General features: G+C 41.9%; 1 protein-coding gene across 3 annotated transcripts in view; it reads right to left on the bottom strand.

The window, feature by feature from the left end:
• The window catches only part of LOC106563399 (gamma-aminobutyric acid receptor subunit alpha-3), a 133144-nt gene that overhangs the window by 32273 nt on the left and 77894 nt on the right, over positions 1-22977 (bottom strand). For all 3 annotated transcript variants that reach the window (XM_014128918.2, XM_045690027.1, XM_014128920.2), the window contains exon 5: positions 14705-14925. In XM_014128918.2, coding sequence (XP_013984393.1) covers positions 14705-14925 — 221 coding nt within the window. The remainder of the gene's footprint in view (positions 1-14704; positions 14926-22977) is intronic.

Genomic DNA, 22977 nt, shown 5'->3' with positions numbered 1-22977 from the left:
CTATCCCCCATAATGGATGGAGCTCCCTCAAGCACATCCATTACATGTGCATATCTGCAGAAACGTGACAACGTCGACAGGCTGCTGCTGCATCGTTATTGTCTTGTCTATAATTTTTTGTAGGTTTGAACAACAAAAGAAAGTATGCAAGGTAGTGATAAATGACAAGAATGAACTGACACGTATTTCATCCCTATCAAAACCATCATCATCATCAACATCATCATCATTAAAATGGACATTATCCTTGGCAAAAATGACAAGGGCACTGGACTGATGATCTAAATAGATGGATGTACCTTAATTGTAGTTATGCACACAGACATTGCTTCACTACATGATTACAAATTGGAACAATGAGGTGTCTGGGGCAATCAGAGAGGGTGAGGGAGAGATGCAGAGACACAGAGAGTACTGGAGGAAGAAGAGGGTAATGGAGAGATGCAGAGACACAGAGTACTTGGAGGAAGAAGAGGATAATGGAGAGATGCAGAATGACAGAGAGTACTGGAGGAAGAAGAGGGTAATGGAGAGATGCAGAGAGACAGAGAGTACTGGAAGAAGAAGAGGACAATGGAGAGATGCAGAGAGACAGAGAGTACTGGAGGAAGAAGAGGGTAATGGAGAGATGCAGAGAGAGACAGAGTACTGGAGGAAGAAGAGGATAATGGAGAGATGCAGAGAGACAGAGTACTGGAGGAAGAAGAGGATAATGGATGGGCGAGAGATGGCCTAAATGGAGACACAGTTTCAACAAAACTGGGTAATGGATGCAGGCTGCTCTCCTCTCCGCTGCTGGATGGTGGGAGGGCCAGAGCTCCCATATTTACTGTAGTATTACAGAGCAAACTGCAGTGCACCATCCCATCCCCAACAGACACCATATAGACAGACTGTGTATAAAGGCAGTGCTGACTGCCTCCAGCCAATAACTTTACTTGTTGAGCAAATCAGGGCTGAATCAGGTCAGTGACGGCCTGGCTGTGTGGGAGGAATGAGGGCTGCAGCCAGCCTCATAATAAGCACTGTGACTTTGGCCGGCCTTTGATTAGACCGAACCATGATGTCCGTTTCACCAAACAAACCCACAGTCCGTGTCTCTCTTGTTCTTCTTGTGTCTTGGAATGTTGATCCCCCCCCTCCTCTCTTGGCATGATGCCTGCTTCTGCCTGTAGTGCAGAAATGCTTACTGCTGCAGAATCCGCCTGTTTAGTTCTAGAAGAAATCCTGTCGTGATTTACTGATTGAATCTGCAACATATTACTGGGACCTTTCCATCTGCTGGGCTCTGGTGCTGTTTGTGACAGGACAATAAATGTGTTTTATGAAATGCTACTATGGAAATACATAATACTGTACAAGTAGAAACCATAGTAGGATTCAGAAATGTTTGGGACATTCACTACACCGATTACAATATGACAATCTTCAAGCTGTAGTAATATTGGCAACTATTTGCAATGGTTCAACAATGTGTCATATGTGCGTCATAAAAAAGTCAAAGGACACTAACATGGCGTTGTGTGTCAAAGTTGGCTGAACTCTCTCTATATATGGCTCTGACCTGACCTATCCTGAGTGCCAGGACTTGGCACAAACAGAAACAGACTGGCACTCAGGCTACGCTTGACCTGCTATACTAGCTTAATGAATGACAAATTAGCACACTATGTCATCATGACGGAAGATCTGAGAGTATATAAACCAGCCACTCAAAAGGACTGAAGTTTGGCAACAACCCCAGATGGAAAGGAACAACTGTTTACATTACAGTATTTCTCATTTCACCAGGGTCTTATGTAAAGAGAGGAAGGCATCTCTTAGTTTTCTGTCATAGCTTAGAGGCTGCCTTTGAGAAAGCTGACCTCGCAGCGCTGGGTGCTATGGAAGTGTAATCTATCTTTTGTATCAGTCACATTTACCGCAGGCAGTTTGTGCACACAGTTCTCTTTAATTCATGAAAACATAATGCACTCTCCATAAAATGCTGTTGGAGACAACTGCAGCCTGTATTTAAGACACAACTGGTAGAACTGTGAAGGGCAAGGCACTTTGTGAAGAGCCAGCGATAAAACAGCAATAAACATCCAGTCCTGGATCTATTATTTAACCCCGCCCCCTCACTCTGCTCTCAAAATGCCACCACCAAACAGCTACAATACACTGCAATAGAGGGACAAAAAGTGACATACAGATGTTAGATCTTAACTTGATCACTTTTTTGTCACTAAGAATTTTCCTGCTGCATCAGTAAATTCAAATGAGCCCCGTGAGTCCCTGAAAAAGAGCAGTTCTCGTTCTCTCCATGCGGAGACAGTGGAGTCATTGGGATCAGGGCTTGCTATCAAAATAATTGATTCTCTTACTCGCTCAAACGCTAGGCCTAGGTCCAATTACTGAAACATTCAAATGTTCAACAATGTATCTGAAATGAAGCCATACACGTCAACAATCGTAATTTTATATAACTTAACAACACAAGATATTGGTCTCCAATAGGCTTATGACATACAAGTGTCAAGTGCATCCTAAGGTCAAAATGGAGGTCAGTTGTGGCCTGGGGTGGTCTAGTGGTTAGCGCCGCTGCTTTCAACGTGCCCATATAGGTCTGCCGTGTTCAATGCCCTTCTGGGACAAAGAAACCATCCTTATGATTGAATATATATAGACATTTCAAATATTGTACCCCAGATCTTGATAAGAAATTACCATGCCAGACACATTTGGAGAACATAAAGAATAGAATAATAACAGCAGGCTACATCAACATTAGTTTCCATTCATACAAAGTGTCGGGTAAATTGCCACAGTAGATTTGCCATGGTAAACAATGAAACACTTTATTTATATTGTATGGAAATGCTTGTCAAATCGATAAATCGGCTTTAGTCTGTTCAAAAACAACCTAAATTGTTCCGATTACCTCACCAACCTAGAGGGCCAACATACTGTATCTTGAAAGACTTTGGTTGCAAGCAGGACCAACGTAACACCGACATAATATTTTAGGGAGCGGTAATGAGGTGACCAATAATGGTTGCAATTGAGATCAGATGTGCGCGGGTGAATTTAGCACGTATTGATGGTTTAATCTGGCGATAATCTAGTGCCATCGATTGGTGTAATAACCCCCTTATTATTTCATTATATTCCAATAAATTATGTAGGCTACCCGTTAGCCTATCCATTGTCACATAATGAAAGGTGTGAAAACCCATAATAGGCTACACACAGTAGGGCTGAGCTGATGAGCTGATTTGGGCCATCAGTTGATTGACAGATGTAGGCCTGCTGTAGAATAATAAACTTTCCTCCAGTTTGGATGCTCGTCCGTGTTGTATAGTTTGGCTATGTATAACTTGTCAATATAGTTCTACTCTTTAGTGTGGATTGAAAGCCTGTATTGTGCGGCTTTAATATTTCATTTCGTAAAGCTAATGAAGTCACTTAAACCCTTAACAAAGAGTTGCAGTCTGTTTTGGAGTAGGTGGCCAGTAAAAAACTGGTCCTGAAAATCTCTAAAACTAAGAGCATTGTATTTGGTACAAATCATTCCCAGAGATCTAGACCTCAGCTGAATCTGGTAAAGAATTGTGTGGCTGTTTAAACAAGTTAAGGAGACTAAGTTACTTGGTGTTACCTTAGATTGTAAACTGTCATGGTCAAAACATATAGATTCAATGGATGTAAAGATGGCTAGAGGTCTGTCCGTAATAAAGAGATGCTCTGCTTTTTTTGACACCACACTCCACAAAGCAAGTCCTGCAGACTCTAGTTGTATCTTACCTAGATTATTGCCCCGTCAAGTGCTGCAAAGAAAGACCTAGTTAAGCTCCAGCTGGCCAAGAACAGAGCCACACATCTTGCTCTTCATTTTAATCAGAGGGTTAATATTAATACTATGCATGCCAGTCTCTCTTGGCTAAGAGTTTAGGAAAGACTTACTGCGTCACTTCTTGTTTAATAAGAAACATTCATGTGTTGGAAATTCCAAATTGTTTGCATAGTCAACTTACATACAACACTGACACACACACCTACTCCACCAGACATGCCACCAGGGGTCTTTTCACAGGCCCCAGATGCAAACATTTTAGCTGTGGTTGCTGATGCGTATATGGTTGAATCATCAGCATACGTGGACACACATGCTTTGTTTAAGGCCAGTGGCAAGTCATTGGTAAAAATAACAAAGAGTAGAGGGCATAGAGAGCTGCCCTGCGGTACACCACACTTTACATGTTTGACATTTGAGAAGCTTCCATTAAAAGAAAACCCTCTCTGAGATCTATTAGATAGACAGCTCTGAATCCACGATATGGCTGAGGTTGAAAAGCCATAACACATACTTTTTTCTCATAACAGGTTATGGCCAATATCAAAGGCTGCTATGAAATCTAACAGAACAGTTCCCACAATGTTCTTATCAATGTCTTTCAACAAATCATCAGTCAAATGTGTCAGTGCAGTATATGTTGAGTGCCCCTCTCTATAAGCATGCTGAAAGATTTGTTTACGTGCTGCTGTGCGGTCTGTTGCTAACATTACTTTGCTACCTGCCAACTTTACGGTTTTTACTTTTTAATTACCGTTTTATATTAAAAAAAATTCCCTCGCTCAACTTTTTTCATTCAACTTTTTCACCCCGGACGCTTAATCTGGACATGGTTCGTCAGGACCTCCACCAGCCGAAGCTAAGTAGTAACATTAACATTATGCCTTCTAATTGCAGTCGCTGTACTCATAATATACAGAAGACCGATCGCCTTATGGCCAGGATAGCCATGCTGAAAGCCCAGCTTCAGATGCAATCGTTAGGCAAGGGTAATTTAAGTGTAGGAAAGGATGAAATAAGTACAGATAGTAGTATAAATCCCCTCGCACATTCCCCCGCAGCCGGACAATTTTGTCATGGCTTCTGGAAGGGAATGCTGTAGGAATGCTCAACCGGTGTCACTCATTCATGCGACAGAAACTTTCAACCGGTTCTCCCCATTAAGCAACGGGTCGGAGTCAGAGGCCGAGCATTCTCTGGTCTCTCCTCCTCCTCCGAAGCCTCCCACCATTAGCTCTGACAAATTGAAAACCCTAGTCATTGGCGACTCCATTATCCGTAGTATTAGATTTAAAACGAATCATCCAGCGATCATACACTGTTTACCAGGGGGCAGGGCTACCGACGTTAAGGCTAATCTGAAGATGGTGCTGGCTAAGGCTAAAACTGGCGATTGTAGAGAGTATAGGGATATTGTTATCCACGCCGGCACCAACGATGTTAGGATGAAACAGTCAGAGGTCATCAAGCGCAACATAGCTTCACCGTGTAAATCAGCTAGAAAGATGTGTCGGCATCGAGTAATTGTCTCTGGCCCCCTCCCAGTTAGGGGGAGTGATGAGCTCTAAAGCAGAGTCTCACAACTCAATCACTGGTTGAAAACTGCTTTCTGCCCCTCCCAAAAGATAGAATTTGTAGATAACTGGCCCTCTTTCTGAGACTCACCCACAAACAGGACCAAGAGGGGTGGAGGGGTGCTCTCATCTTATCTACGAACATAGACAGGGCTCTCACTCCCCTAGCTCCACAATGAGATAGGGTGCAGGCCAGGCAGCGGGCTGTTAGCCAGCCTGCCAGCTTAGTGGAGTCTGCCACTAGCACAGTCAGTGTAGTCAGCTCAGCTATCCCTATTGAGACTGTGCTCGATCTAGTTTGGGCAAAACTAAACATGGCGGTATTCGCCTTAGCAATCTCACGGCAATAAAGACCTCCATTCCTGTCATTATTGAAGGAGATTGTGATATCTCACATCTCAAAATAGGGCTACTTAATGTTAGATCTCTCACTTCCAAGTCAGTTATAGTCAATGAACTAATCACTGATCATAATCTTGATGTGATTGGCCTGACTGAAACATGGCTTAAGCCTGATGAATTTACTGTGTTAAATGAGACCTCTCCTCCTGGCTACACTAGTGACCATATCCTCCCCCGCATCCCGCAAAGGCGGAGGTGTTGCTAACATTTACGATAGCAAATTTCAATTTACAAAAAAACGACTGCGTTTTCATCTTTTGAGCTTCTAGTAATGCAGCTTACTCAATCCCTTTTTATAGCTACTGTTTACAGGCCTCCTGGGCCATATACAGCGTTCCTCACTGAGTTCCCTGAATTCCTATCAGATCTTGTAGTCATGGCAGATAATATTGTAATTTTTGGTGACTTTAATATTCACATGGTAAAGTCCACCGACCCACTCCAAAAGGCTTTTGGAGCCATCATCGACTCAGTGGGTTTTGTCCAACATGTTTCCGGACCTACTCACTGCCACAGTCATACTCTGGACCTAGTTTTGTCCTGTGGAATAAATGTTGTGGATCTTAATGTTTTTCCTCATGATCCTGGACTATCGGACCACCATTTTATTACGTTTGCAATCGCAACAAATATTCTGCTCAGACCCCAACCAAGGGTCATCAAAAGCCGTGCTATAAATTCTCAGACAACCCAAAGATTCCTAGATGCCCTTCCAGACTCCCTCCAACTACCCAAGGACAAAAAGTACAAAAATCAGTTAACCACCTAACTGAGGAACTCAATTTAACCTTGCGTAATACCCTAGATGCAGTCGCACCCCTAAAAACAAATAAAATGAATGATAAATTCATGAACTTCTTTGACGAAAAGATCATGATCATTAGAAAGCAAATTACGGACTCCTTTTTAAATCTGCGTATTTCTCCAAAGCTCAGTTGTCTTGAGTCTGCACAACACTGCCAGGACCTAGGATCAAGGGAGACACTCACGTTTTTTTTAATACTATATCTCTTAACACATTGATGAAAATAGTCATGGCCTCTAAACCTTCAAGCTGCATACTGGACCCTGTTCCAACTAAACTACTGAAAGAGCTGCTTCCTGTGCTTGGCCCTCCTACGTTGAACATAATAAACAGCTCCCAATAAACCAGATGTGTACCAAACTCACTAAAAGTGGCAGTAATAAAGCCTCTCTTGAAAAAGCCGAACCTTGACCCAGAAAATATAAAAACCTATCGGCCTATTTATAATCTCCCATTCCTCTTAAAAGTTTTTGAAAAAGCTGTTGTGCAGCAATTCACTGCCTTCCTGAAGACAAACAATGTATACGAAATGCTTCAGTCTGGTTTTAGACCCCATCATAGCACTGAGACTGCACCTGTGAAGGTGGTAAATTATCTTTTTAATGGCGTCATACCGAGGCTCTGCATCTGTCCTCATGCTCCTAGACTTTAGTGCTGCTTTTGATACCATCGATCACCATTCTTTTGGAGAGATTGGAAACCCAAATTGGTCTACACGGACAAGTTCTGGCCTGGTTTAGATCTTATCTGTTGGAAAGATATCAGTTTGTCTCTGTAGATGGTTTGTCCTTTGACAAATCAACTGTAAATGTCTGAGTTCCTCAAGGCTCCGTTTTAGGACCACTATTGTTTTTACTATATATTTTCCCTCTTGGTGATGTCATTCGGAAACATAATGTTAACTTTCACTGCTATGTGGATGACACACAGCTGTACATTTCGATGAAACATGGTGAAGCCCCAAAATTGGGGTGAAGACCCTCCCTGGAAGCCTGTGTTTTAGACATAAGGAAGTGGATGGAGGCAAATTTTCTACTTTTAAACTCGGACAAAACAGAGATGCTAGTTCTAGGTCCCAAGAAACAAAGAGATCTTCTGTTGAATCTGACAATTAACCTTGATGGTTGTACAGTCGTCTCAAATAAAACTGTGAAGGACCTCGGCGTTACTCTGGACCTCGATCTCTCTTTTGATGAACATATCAAGACTGTTTCAAGGACAGCTTTTTTCCATCTACGTAACATTGCAAAAATCTGTAACTTTCTGTCCAAAAATGATGCAGGAAAATGTATCCATGCTTTTGTCACTTCTAGATTAGACTACTGCAATGCTCTCCGTTCCGGCTACCTGGATAAAGCACTAAATACACTTCAGTTAGTACTAAACATGGCTGCTAGAATCTTGACTAGAACCCCAACATTGTATCATATTACTCCAGTGCTAGCCTCTCTACACTGGCTTCCTGTTAAGGCAAGGGCTGATTTCAAGGTTTTACTGCTAACCTACAAAGCATTACATGGGCTTGCTCCTACCTATCTTTCCGATTTGGTCCTGCCGTACATACCTACACGTATGCTACGGTCACAAGACACAGCCCTCCTTACTGTCCCTAAAATTTCTAAGCAAACAGCTGGAGGCAGGGCTTTCTCCTATAGAGCTCCATTTTTATGGAATGGTCTGCCTATCCATGTGAGAGACGCAGACTCGGTCTTGACCTTTAAGTCTTTATTGAAGACTCATCTCTTCAGTAGGTCCTATGATTGAGTGTAGTCTGGCCCAGGAGTGTGAAGGTGAACGGAAAGGCTCTGGAGCAACAAACCGCCCTTGCTGTCTCTGCCTGGCCGGTTCCACTCTCTCCACTGGGATTCTCTGCCTCAAACCCTATTACGAGGGCTGAGTCACTGGCTTACTGGTGCTCTTCCATGCCATCCTTAGGAGGGGTGCGTCACTTCAGTGGGTTGAGTCACTGACATGATCTTCCTGTCCGGGTTGGCGCCCACCCTCGGGTTCGTGCCATGGGGGGATCTTTGTGGGCTATACTCGGCCTTGTCTCAGGATAGTAAGTTGATGGTTGAAGGTATCCCTCTCGTGGTGTGGCGGCTGTGCTTTGGCAAAGTGGGTGGGGTTATATCCTGCCTGTTTGGCCCTGTCCGGGGGTATCGTCGGGCGGGGCTACAGTGTCTCCCGACCCCTCCTGTCTCAGCCTCTAGTATTTATGCTGCAATAGTTTGTGTCGGGGGGCTAGGGTCAGTCTGTTATATCTGGAGTATTTCTCCTGTCTTCTCCGGTGCCCGGATAAGTGAATTAAAGTATGCTCTCTCTCTCTCTCTCTCTCTCTCTCTCTCTCTCTCTCTCTCTCTCTCTGTCTCTCTCTTTCTCTCTCTCGGAGGACCTGAGCCCTAGGACCCTAGGACTACCTGGCCTGATACTCCTTGCTGTCCCCAGTCCACCTGGTCGTGCTGCTGCTCCAGTTTCAACTGTTCTGCCTGCGGCTATGGAACCCTGACCTGTTCACCGGACGTGCTACCTTGTCCCAGACCTGCTATTTTCAACTCTCTCAAGACGGCAGGTGCAGTAGAGATACTCTGAATGATCGGCTATGAAAAGCCAACTGACATTTACTCCTGAGGTGCTGACCTGTTGCACCCTCTACAACCACTGTAATTATTATTATCTGACCCTGCTGGTCATCTATGAACATTTGACCATTTTGGCCATGTTCTGTTATAATCTCCACCCGGCACAGCCAGAAGAGGACTGGCCACCCCTCATAGCCTGGTTCCTCTCTAGGTTTCTTCCTACGTTCCGGCCTTTCTAGGGAGTTTTTCCTAGACACCGTGCTTCTACACCTGCATTGCTTGCTGATTGGGGTTTTAGGCTGGGTTTCTGTACAGCTCTTTGTGACATCAGCTGATGTAAGAAGGGCTTTATAAATACATTTGATTGATTGATTGATTGATTAACTTGTTTACAGAGAAATAGCATTGTATTTGGTCAAACACCATTTTTTACAACAGTTTGTTAAGAGCTGGCAGCAAGCTGATAAGTCTGCTGTTAGAGCCGCCTGACCACTCTCCGGTAGCGGAATGACTTTGGCTTCGCTCCAGGCCTGAGGACAAAGACATTCCTCTAGGCTCAGATTAAAGTTATGACAGAAAGGAGTGGCTAAAGAGTGTGGTGGAAATTCTATTTCAAGTGAGCGAGACTTTGTCATTTCTCCAAACAATCATCTTTATTCAGTATCGATTAATTATTGCAATAATGAAACCGTCGACACCACACTCCGAAGTGTGTGTTGCCGAGTGCTTAAAATCATACATAGTATACAGGGTCTTCATATAGCAGACCTCAGAAATGCGTCAACCATGGCTGGCTCCACCCCCATACAGATTGGGAGGATAAACCACCCTCGGTTCATCCTGTCGTTTATCTGCACGGGGGGTGTTATTTTACTCGTATTTTACTCCTCAAGTTTCCCAGATGCAAGCATGAGAACAGTTCTACAGTATTAGTGAAAATGTCATCAATACATGCATCAATACATGCATGATCTTCTTCCTGTAGTGTTTGTAAACACCCTGGTAGGTTGATTAATAATCTGAACCAGATTACAGGAACTGGTTACAGTGAGAAGCTTCCTCTTGAGTGGACATCTTGATGAAAACCAGTCAATATTCAGGTCCCCAAGAAAGTAGACCTCTGTTTTTACATCACATACAATATACTATCAAGCATTTCACACATATTATTTAGATACTGACTGTTAGCACTTGGTTTGCCGATAGCAACACCCCAAAATAACATGTTTTAGATATGCCAGGTGAACCTGCAACCACAACACTTCAATAACATTTGACATAAGATCTTCTCTAAGCATTACAGGGATATGTCTCTGAACAACACCTCCCCGATAAGCATTCCTGTCTCTTCAATAGATGTTATATCCTTGCATTGCGACTGCTGTATCATCAAATGAATTATCTAAGTGAGTCTCAGAAATGGCTAACATATGAATGTTATCTGATGTTAGCAAGTTGTTGATTTCATGAATCTTATTTCTAAGACTACATACACTATATATACAAAAGTATGTGAGCACCATTTCAAATGAGTGGATTCAGCTATTTCAGTCACAACCGTTGCTGACATAGACAAACATTGACAGTAGAATGGCCTTACTGAAGAGCTCAGTGACTTTCAACATGGCACCGTCATTGGATGCCACATTTCCAACAATCAGTTTGTGAAATTTCTGTCCTGCTAGAGCTGCTCCGGTCAAATGTAAGTGCTATCATTGTGAAGTGGAAACGTCTAGGAGCAACAACGGCTCAGCCGCAAAGTGGTAGGCCACATAAGCTCACAGAACGGGACCGCCGAGTGATGAAGCGTGCAGCACGTAAAATTCGTCTGTCCTTGGTTGCAAGTTCCAAACTGCCTCTGGAAGCAACTTCAGCACAAGAACTGTTCGTCGGGAGCTTTATGAAGTGGGTTTCCATGGTAACACACAAGCCTAAGATCACCATGCGCAATGCCAAGCGTCGGCTGGAGTGATGTAAAGCTCGCTGTCATTGGACTCGGGAGCAGTAGAAACTCGTTCTCTGGAGTGATGAATCATGCTTCACCATCTGGCAGTTCGACGGACGAATCAGGGTTTGGCAGATGCCAGGAGAACTTTACCTGCTCGAATGCATAGCCCTGTCAAGTTTGGTGGAGGAGGAATAATGGTCTGGGGCTGTTTTTCACGGTTCGGGCTAGGCCCTTTAGTTCTTGCTGTTCTCCTGTTTAAACTCATCAAGCTGAGCAGCTCCTCAGACCCGGCCTTGGTCGGCAGGATCACCGGACAGATAGTAGCGGTCCCAGCAACTGACGCCAACCACGTGGTGGGATCCGAACTCAAAAGGTAGCTAGTTAGTAACCAATTGTTTTCAATAGACTTTCAAAACTTTCCAAAACCACAAACTTTCCAAAACAACAAACAGAGCTCTCCCAGGTTCTGTGATGCGTGTTCAACAGGAAGTGACATGATGGTCTCGAAGTTTATTATTATTTGTCTGTAAAAGACACAACGTCCTCACCATGGTCAGACTGGTAACCCTGACCCTGCCCTTATTATTTTAAAATCAAATATTACAGGTGGAAGCGTATCAGGTTATTCACATAGTCCACTACAGAGATGAGAAGTGTTTTTTCCCTGCTTTTTATGGAAACCCAAAAGAGTCATACCTAACCGCCCAAGTGGCTTACCATAGACCCACTACACACACCATGGCACACTCTGTCCATTGTGCTGACACAGTGCAGTGAAGATACAGATTGTTTTTGTGCCAATCTGAGACTCAATCATTTGAACCTTTTAGCTATTTTTATATAGGGACATAGAACTAAAACTGAGGGGCACTAGTTTGAACTGACGGGGCTAAACCCCCTTTATCCCCTTCGTGGAGCCGGGTACGCCACTTCGCTCAGGCAGTTCACAATGCTTTAGGCATTCCCCAAACCATAGCTCTAACCTTAAACCGCTCGAGAATTAATGCCTAAACTGTTACGCCCCGACAGAGTCATTGCGCAAAATGGTTTGCAGCATCATTTGGATATGTGTGCAACAAAAGTTCAACATTCACCTTCTGCTACCATTTCTGTTAAGCCATCTATGCATACAAGTTCATGCATACTTTCAATAAATCCAACGTATGCACAACACAGAAAGCACTGCAACTGCCTCTGCAACGCAGTGCTGCAAGGCAAACGCAGCGTTCTATTGGAAATGTATGTACTTCTGGTGCACCAAAATGCAATGACGCTGTCGGTGTGATCGAGGCATTAACCTTTGAGTTGTTTCTGTTTTAACCCTGTAACAACGCAGAATTAACCTTGTAACCATGCAGAATTAATGCTGCAAAAATAGACACTCATCCATGAGCAGTGAGCTGGAATCGAACCCATGACAACTCTGTTAGCGTCTGTAACCGCTGGACCACACCGGCACTGAGGAAACCAATCATTTATTCTGCTTGCCTTCAACATATAAAACAATTGATCAAAAAAAAATATTTTCCCTAATGAAAAATACATCTTCCCCCTACAAATATGTCAATTTATTATAATCCACATAAGAATTAACACGAGATGCGCTGAAGCCTGCACGTAGCCTACATAAGGTCAAATGTAAGTGCAGCGTGCGTTGTATACAAACACCGCTTCCAGCTGCCCCCTAAATATTTCTTCAGATATTCAAATCCTCCTGCTGTAGGATTACTTTCCTCCTGCGGCAAAAGGGTTCAAATTAAGATCCGACATCTGTAACACGCTTTAGCAGGCTTTCTGAAAGATCTCATGTGTCAGACCTACACTTTCCACCCACTAAGTAAACATATTATGCAACCTAAGTGTTTTATTATGTTGTAAAGAGTAAAGGTTCTGGTTTGGTTGTGGCCCCAGATCACATGACAGCTTGTGCTGAGATAGTGTGCATTCATGCAAGTGTCACCGACACGGATGTTGGAGATGATGAGGATGATGACACATTGAACAATTTCAGGGAAAATTGTGCTTGAATGCTGTAATAATATATGTAGCAAGAATGCAAGATGGAAACTGAAACTGGCAAAAATAAATGCAATCATAATCATCAATTTCATTGAGGTGAACTAGGCCAGAACATGTAACCATTCATAAATTGCCTGCTCTTGGCATTTCCTAGAACATTGGAAATTAATTAAATTAATACTAATAATGGAATGAATAATCAAATATAATTAATACAGTATACTAATGTCCAAAGTTATTATTTATACTATTTTAAAAAACTATTTATAAACTAGTTTGACTATTTTTGTATCTTGTTTGCCTTAATGCAGTGTCTAGAATAGCCAAAAAGCCTTTGATAGCAACTCGCCTTGCAACACACTATCTTTGCTCGCAAATGAAAACGTGACAGGCCTTTTAATAATCTATCCAAATTCAAATGTTATTCTTAGCCTCAGGAGAATCAGAGCCACATCAAATGAACTCATAAGACACCCAGCCTGGAAAAGAATGGAGTTCCTCTCTCTTTCTACGTGAAAACTGCAGCATGAAATTCACAGGCAAATTAACTCTACCCAGAGCAACCGTAATTATCAGTCCCTGTGGACAAACCATTATCAAATGAAGAGCCCTACTTAGATTCAGATTTTGGTTAAGGGTTATATGTCAAGCAATGTCTAAGCAGCTACACAGTACACTCTTACAAAAAAGGTGCTATCTAGAACCTTAAAGGGTTATTTGGCTGGCCCCATAGGAGAACCATTTGAAGAACCCTTTTTGTTCCTGGTAAAACCCTTTCGAGTTCCATGTGGAACTATTTCTACAGTGGCTTCCTGGAACCAAAAATTGTTATCCTACGGGGACATCCGAAGAGCCCTTGTGGAACCTTTTTTTCTAAGAGTGTGCACTGGCTGAGTGGTTTCTCCTCACAGTAACATTTTCTTCTCAGGACATACAGTCCTTTAGGTAGATCATAGTTATCATCCTCTGAACAAGAGAGGGTGGATAGAGGAGCATAGTTACACTATATCTTCCCCCATGAAGCATGTGCTGTGTCAGACTGGTTGCAGAGAAAGACCACTCAGTCCCCTGGCAGTCAGACACATTGCTTTGGATAGCTCTGGGCCCAGACATCCACTATTCAATTACCACCTTCATTCATCAAAGTACCTCTGAGTGCAGGTCAGTCCACTAGCTGGCCTCAGGCCTACTGACACACCTTTGCTAACCCCCTGTCAGTCCACTAGCTGGCCTCAGGTCTACTTGCCCACCTCAGACTCTGCTAACCCTCTGCCAGCTAACATTACACAGGATGGAGAACATGCCCTAACTGCTAACCAGCAAACTACCAAATGTGCATTGTCAGGAGACTTTTGGGGTAGAAGTAATTGACAATTGAGTAATGAGATGATTTTGGTGGTGGTGGTGTTTGGGGAGGCAGTAGTGGCAGGTGGCAGTGGAGTATACAATGGATCAACATCACTTTGAAAGTATTCAATCTTGGTGCTATAGGTGAATAAAGGGTAATGTTCTATGTGATTTGAGAAATGTCAGGTGGCTCACCTCATAGTGTAAAGCAGGGTACCGTTGTCCACCAGTCGTAGCAGTTTGTTGGGAGTGGTCATGTTGTGGGCCACAGATTTCTTCCCATTGTGGAAGAAGGTGTCTGGAGTCCAGATCTTACTGGCCAGGAGGTTGTTAAGAGGCAGGACCTGCATGGGCCCGTCGAACTTCAGCCTCTCATCCCTCCAGCTCTGACGGAAGAACACATCGATGGTGTACTCCTGGGAAAAGACGGAGAGAATAAGTCAGTTTCTAAGGTATCACTTCACAATTACATTATCATCTAATATTTACCATCTCCCGTAAGAGCTGCAAACTCTGAAAGACAGTTCTCTGTCCTGGTACAGTATATTGTCAGTTGTGGCCTTGACTAGCAGAGAGTTGAGTTTTGTTCACAGCCTCACTCACACACACACACACACACACACACACACACACACGTCAATAATGCATCATGCATTTTATTTGAAGGGGAAAACAGCCTTGTCAATGTGAGATCCTCAAGGCATCCTTCAGAGTTCATACACCAATGATTGCGTTTTCACAGCTGTCGCCGGCGGGATAAAACATGCCTTTTCCAAGAGTTATCTCTCTGACCATATTGCCAAACACGTAACAAGGAACAGTGTCCCTGATAAACCTCTCTAAGTTCAGAGAGAAATCGTCAGCCGTTAGTTGCTGCTGCTGAAGTGGGGGAGTGGCCTCACACTTATTTTTCTCAGACACTTCTTCCATTCTGACAGGATTTTGTTAAAACACACTAATCAGCTATAAATTCATTTCGATTTTTTTGCGGCTGTTTAAAAAATGGTCATCAGTATTTTTTAGAATGAATGGTGTCATGATTCTGTGTGTCATTAATATCGTAAAAGAATGTCATAATGAACAGGACGATGAACAAACAGGAACATCAAATAGACAGATATCAAATAACAGTAATAAAGTCCACACCAACACGTACATCCAGGCCTCAATAATGCCTGTTAGCAACAATGTAGCAACCTGTCCTGTGTCTGGTCACTACAGGAATAGCAGACATTTTATACTGTACATTTACATCAAGGCCTCACCATGGAAAAAAACATTATGCACCAATCAACAATTAATGGCACAAAATAAATGCATGAAATGCACAGATTCAGGTAATAGTCATTACATTCCTAAATACATAGTTGAAGTCGGAAGTTTACATACACCTTAGCCAAATACATTTAAACTCAGTTTTCACAATTCCTGACATTTAATCCAAGTAAAAATTCCCTGTCTTAGGTCTGTTAGGATCACCACTTTATTTTAAGAATGTGAAATGTCAGAATAATAGTAGAGAGAGAGAGAATGATTTATTTCAGCTTTTATTTCTTTCATCATTTTATTTCTTTCATCACATTCCCAGTGGGTCAGAAGTTTACATACACTCAATTAGTATTTGGTAGCATTGCCTTTAAATTGTTTAACTTGGGTCAAATAGTTCTGGTAGCCTTCCACAAGCTTCCCACAATAAGTTGGGTGAATTTGGCCCATTCCTCCTGACAGAGCTGGTGTAATTGAGTCAGGTTTGTAGGCCTCCTTGCTCGCACACGCTTTTTCAGTTCTGCAAAATTGTGGCAAAATGGCTTAAGGACAACAAAGTCAAGGTATGGGACCCTTGACTTTGTTGTCCTTAAGCCATTTTGCCACAACTTTGGAAGTATGCTTGGGGTCATTGTCCATTTGGAAGACCCATTTGAGATCAAGCTTTAACTTCCTGACTGATGTGTTGAGATGTTGCTTCAATATATCCACATAATTTCCCTTCCTCATGATGCCATCTATTTTGTGAAGAGCACCAGTCCCTCCTGCAGCGAAGAACCCCCACAACATGATGCTGCCACCCCCGTGCTTCACGGTTGGGATGGTGTTCTTCGGCTTGCAAGCCTCCCCCATTTTCCTCCAAACATAACGATGGTCATTATGGCCAAACAGCTCTATTTTAGTTACATCAGACCAGAGGACATTACTCCAAAAAGTACGATCTTTGTCCCCATGTGCAGTTGCAAACCGTAGTCTGGCTTTTTTATGGCGGTTTTGGAGTACGGTTCATCAAAGTACGTTCATCTCTAGAAGACAGAACACGTCTCCTTCCTGAGCGGTATAATGGCTGCGTGGTCCCATGGTGTTTATACTTGCATACTATTCTTTGTACAGATGAACGTGGTACCTTCAGGCTCCCAAGGATGAGCCAGACTTGTGGAGGTCTACAATTTTTTTCTGAGGTCTTGGCTGATTTCTTTTGATTTTTCCATGATGTCAAGCAAAGAGGCACTGAGTTTGAAGGTAGGCCTTGAAGTACATCCACAGGTACACCTCCAATTGACTCAAATGATGTCAATTAGCCCAACAGAAGCTTCTAAAGCCATGACATCATTTTCATGAATTTTCCAAGCTGTTTAATGACTCCAACCTAAGTGTATGTAAACTTCCGACTTCAACTGTATATACTTGAACAGTAAACAATGATTTTATACCGTGGTACACATTGCTCTTCCCCTTGGAATTTAGCAACATGCATTACCCCCAAAACAGGATAATTGTCACTCCCCCTACCTAAGCAAGGCAGAAGGAGCAAACATTTCCTCTATTCAATTATGAGTAAATATGTCAAATGTCAGCATTTTTATTTCAATATAAAATTATTTCTGGGTGACAATTAAATATTTGACTGTGATTGTTTTCAACTGAAATGGTAAAAAATAAACAAAATAGCTTCTTAGCAAAGATACATTTCTCAAGCAAGAATTTTCCTAGGACTGTCTGGGAGTGGTCTGAGGAGGAAGGGGGAAACTGAAAACTAGCTGTTATTGGCGGAGAGGTTTAGAACTCTCTTTCTTATTGGTCTATTAACTAATTTAACACCTGGTGATGTCACCAGGCAAGCCAAAACTCCATCCCACCAAATCAGGGTGAAATTTCAGGCGGTCCTTTCAAACAGCTTTACACAAAAAACACATTATCATAATTTTCACAATTTCATGATGTGGAAATATATATAAAACATAGAAAAATCACATTTTTGACTGCACTGGGCCTTTAATACAGAAATAGCCATATTTTTTTACCACAACATGACACTTCATAGTGGCAACATTAACTAGGTTTCTATCCAAACTTTTTATTGGAGTAAAGTATGTCAGATAGAAAAAGGTCAAGACAGGCCTGATGGAAACAGCTAATTTGTCAGTAACTTTCCAAATGTCGACAAAACAAAATGATGCTAGACAAAGTGGGATCTTTTTGTGTTGGTAAATTTAATTATGCAATAAATGGCGGTGGAACCATCTTTATGGCAAATATTTATATAATAACCATCATATGAAAGTAAAGTTGGAGTGACGCGATGATATGTCATGTGTCCTCCCACTACGACTTGGGAAAGTACTACGACATGTGGGGTCAAATAACATTAGGAGGGCTAGCTCGGAAATGCTGAAAATTGATTTTAAAGAACTGATTCTAGCTCTGAAAGATTCCAAAAAGCAGCCAATTATTTCAGGTATGGTACCATCGTTGGGTCAAGGATGTGAAAGATTCAGCAGGCTACTGGTATAACACACCTGGCTAAAAGACTACTATAGCTCTGTTGGAATAACTTTTATAGATAACTTTGACACCTTCTGGAAACAGAAGATGCTCCACAGGAATGAGTCCATCCAAATCATGTTGGCTCCTAGACTCTGTCCACACATTTCAAGGCTGCGTTGAGACAACGACTTATCAATGACCCAAGCCCAGCTCAGATAATCCCTACCATTGTGTCACTGAGTTGTCGTAATGCTGCAGCAAATGTACATTATCCCAGGGGTGTTGGTAGTCACAATGTAAGTAACTTAATTGATGTCCCTCTAACTCCCCTGGATGCCTCTGTTGATCCTACTGCTATTGTATGCAGTAATCATGTGCCTATGAACCAGAGTTATACTGTTAGCACTGAGGCAGTGTGCCCTTGTAGGAAGATCACTGTGTGCAGCTCACCCTGCACTATCATCTCAAACATAAATAACATTGTCATGTCTACTTCTGATGAGCTTCCCAGTAAAGTAATATAATCAAGCATCCCTGAAAAGCGTAAAAAATAGCCCACATTAACATATGTAGCCTAAGAAACAAGGTTCATGAAATCGATAACTTGCTAGTAACAGATCATATTTATATACATATCTTTGAAACTCACTTAGATAATACCTTTTATGATACAGTGGTTGCAATACATGGTTATAACATCTACAGAAAAGACAGATATGCCAATGGGGGTGATGTTGCGGTCTCTATTCAGAGCCACATTCCTGTAAAGCTTAGAGAGGATCTCATGTTAAATACTGTTGAAGTAATATGTCTACAGGTTCACTTGCCTCACCTAAAGCCCATTCTCTCACCTAAAGCCCATTCTTGTGGGAAGCTGCTATAGACCACCAAGTGCTAACAGTCAGTATCTGGATAATATGTGTGAAATGCTTGATAATATATGTGATATCAACAGAGAGTTATATTTTCTGGGTGTCATAAATATTGACTGGCTTTCATCAAGCTGCCCACTCAAGAAAAAGCTTCAAACCTGGTTCAGGTTATCAGTCAACCTACCAGGGTAGTTACAAACAGCACAGGAATGAAATCATCTACATGTATTGATCACATCTTTACTAATGCTGCAGAAATCTGCTTTAAAGCAGTATCCAAATCCATCAGATGTAGTGATCACAATGTAGTAGCCATTTCTAGAAAAACCAAAGTTCCAAAGGCTGGGCATAAGAGGTCATATAATATGTTTTGTAGTGATTCCTATGTTGATTATGTAAATCATATTTGCTGGTCTGTGGTGTGTATTGAGGAGCAACCAGACGCTGCACTTGACACATGCATGAAATTGGTTATTCCAGTTACTAATAAGCATTTACCATGAAGAAAATGACTATAAAAACTGTTAAAACTGGATTGATGAGGAATTGAAAAATTGAATGGTTGAGCGGGAGTCAGGCAAAAGGAATGGCAAATAAGTCTGGCTGTACAACCGATTGGCAACACTACTGCAAATTGAGAAATCATGTGACAACTGAATAAAAAGAAGAAGAAACTACAATATGAAACAAAGATAAATGATATAAAGAATGATACTAAAAAGCGTTGGAGCACCTTATATGACATTTTGGGGAAAAGGCAAACTCAGCTCCATCATTCATTGACTCAGATGGCTCATTCATCACAAAAGCCACTGATATTGCCCACTACTTTAATGATTGTTTCCTTGGCAAGAGTAGCAAACTTAGGCATGACATACCAGCAACAAATCAAAGTATAACTGGCAAAATTATGAAAGACAAGCATTGTAATTTTGAATTCCATAAAGTGAGTGTGGAAGAGGTGAACAAATTATTGTTGTCTATCAACAATGACAAGCCACCTGGGTCTTACAACTTGGATGGAAAATTACTAAGGATAATAGCGGATGATATTGCCACTCCAATTTGCCATATCTTCTATCTAAGACTACAAGAAAGTGTGTGCCCTCGGGCCTGGAGAGAAGCTAAAGTAATTCCTCTACCCAAATAGCCAACCAATCAGCCTGTTAACAACTCTTAGTAAACTTTTGGAAAAAATTGTGTTTGACCAGATATAATGGTATTTTACAGTAAACAACAGACTTTACGCACGCTTGTAGGGAAGCGCAGGGCATTCAACATACACAGCACTCACACAAATGACTGATGATTGGCTGAGCGAAATTGATGATAAAAAGACTGTGGGAGCTGTTTTGTTAGACTTCAGTGCAGCTTTAGACAATATCGATCATAGTTTGCTGCTGAAAGAAACATATGTGTTATGGCTTTACATTCCCTGCTATATTGTGAATAAAGAGTTATGTGAACACAGAGGGTGTTCTTTAATGGAAGCCTCTCAAACATAATCCAGGTAGAATCAGGCATTCCCCACGGCAGCTGTCTAGGTCCCTTACTTTTTTCAATCTTTACTAATGATATGCCACTGGCTTTGAATAAAGCCAGTGTCTATGTATGCGGATGACTCAACACTGTATGTGATCACTGCAACAATTAACAAAGAGCTGCAGTCAGTTTCATAATGGGTGGCAAGAAATAAGTTAGTCCTAAATATTTCAACAACTAAAGGCATTGTATTTGGGACAAATCATTCACTAAACCCTAAACCTCAACTAAATCTTGTAATGAATAATGTAGAAATGGAGCAAGTTGAGGTGACTAAACTGCTTGGACAAACCCTGGATTGTAAACTGTCATGGTTAAAACATGTTGATGCAACAGTAGGTAAAATGGGGGGAAGTCTGTCCATAATAAAGAGCTGCTCTTCCTTCTTACCAACACTATCAACAAGGCAGGTCCTTCAGTCATGTGGTCACACTTAATCTGTTGTGAAAAGTGTTATGAAATATTATGTCATGTAATACTTTTAATTGCATATAAACACCTGCTGCAAAGGCAGCAGCTAATGAGGATCCTTAATAGGTACAAATACAAATACAAAAGCATGGAGTTTATTAGGTCACAAATGAAATAAGTTACGATGAATTTCACTGGGTGATGAAAGTGCACTATGATGAGCTTGATGCTGCTTTGCAATAAATACCGAGGGTCTTATTCTGGTGACATGATGATTGATGCTTGGCTGCTGTTTAACAATTAAAAATAAACTTGCTCTAATCCGTTATAATCTCTTCATGTAGTAGGCTACCCACACTATATCTGCACTGTTGGCTAGAGGGCACACGCCAAGACCAGAGTGAGCACATTTACTATATAACAAAATATTTTTTGGGACAAAACCACCAGTAGAGTTGAAAATGCAATGGAGACCCATTTAACTTGCATTTTTTATTCGGTACATGGGAATTTAACCTCAAAAGTAATTTTTATGTGCACTATATCATTACGCACAGCCTTTTATCCACAACATGCGTGGTAAATTTACTGTTGAAGAAAAAGCCCCTTTATAATAAAGCCATAATAACATTTGCGATGTGGCATAGACTACAGTTGAGCAGAGGCGTTTTTTGGATTTCCACACATGGGAAACATTTGTTAGCAGGGTCCCCCCCAAAAATTGCCATTTAAAAATGCATGTCATGCAATTCTACGTCATTTACATGACAGAAGACATTAGCTGAATCTTTTTTAATACCACACAAATAAACCAAAATGAGTGGATACTCTGACACTGACAAACTGAAATCAATCTGGTCTTGAATTCAATCAAACATTAGCCCTGGCCAATGAAGAGACACACAAATTGTACAATATTATGAGGCAATATACACTGAGTGTACAAAACATTAAGGACATTCCTAATATTGAGTTGCCCTGAGAACAGCCTCAATTCATTAACACATGGACATGTCAAAAGCGTTCCACAGGGATGCTGGCCAATGTTGACTCCAATCCTTCCCACAGTCAGGTTGGCTGGATGTCCTTTGGGTGGTGGACCATACTTTATACACACGGGAAACTGTTGAGCGTGAAAAACCCAGCAGCATTGCAGTTCTTGACACAAACTGGTGCGCCTGGCAGCTACTACCATATCCCATTCAATGGCACTTTAATATTTTGTCTTGCCCATGCACTCTTTGAATGGCACACATACACAATCAATGTCTCAATTGCCTCAAGGCTTAAACATCCTTCTTTAACCTGTCTCCTCCTATGTCATGGAAAGAGCAGGTGCACTTAATGATGAAGATGAAGCCATAGGCTATGGCCGACGCGCTCCTCTTGGCAATAGCCTATCTCAAGATGAGCTACTTCGCAGAAAATTGGGAGATCTTGAGATATTTTATTTTATTGGTTCTAAACTGTACGTTTTTCCTGCGATTGCATTTAGAAATTTGCAAAAGGCAAACAGACAGCTGCAACCAACAACAGAAATAAAATCCATAGATGGCAGTTACCGTTCAAGTCAGGCCTGGCAGCCATTGCTAGTGTACCCATGAGTCTAACACTCACATATCCAGGGTGAAAGGTTCCAAAACCCTTCTATGGATTATATGTCTATGGACACAATGCAACAAGCTGTATATTTGGCGCACATGCTGCCCAAATTGCAAACTTCCATACTGTAGGTAACCGGTAACTGCCGAAATAAAGGGAACACTTGAGTAAATGAGGGATACAAAGTTTATGTTATGGCATGTGCAGGGCATTTTCCTGGCATGGTTTAGGTCCACTTGTAGAATCTATGCCAAGGCTGTTCTGGCAGCTTGTGGTGGCCCAACACCG

Source organism: Salmo salar, chromosome ssa11 (assembly GCF_905237065.1).
Source record: "Salmo salar chromosome ssa11, Ssal_v3.1, whole genome shotgun sequence".
Taxonomy (NCBI): Eukaryota; Metazoa; Chordata; class Actinopteri; order Salmoniformes; family Salmonidae; genus Salmo; species Salmo salar.
This window is presented reverse-complemented; position numbering and strand designations above follow the sequence as displayed.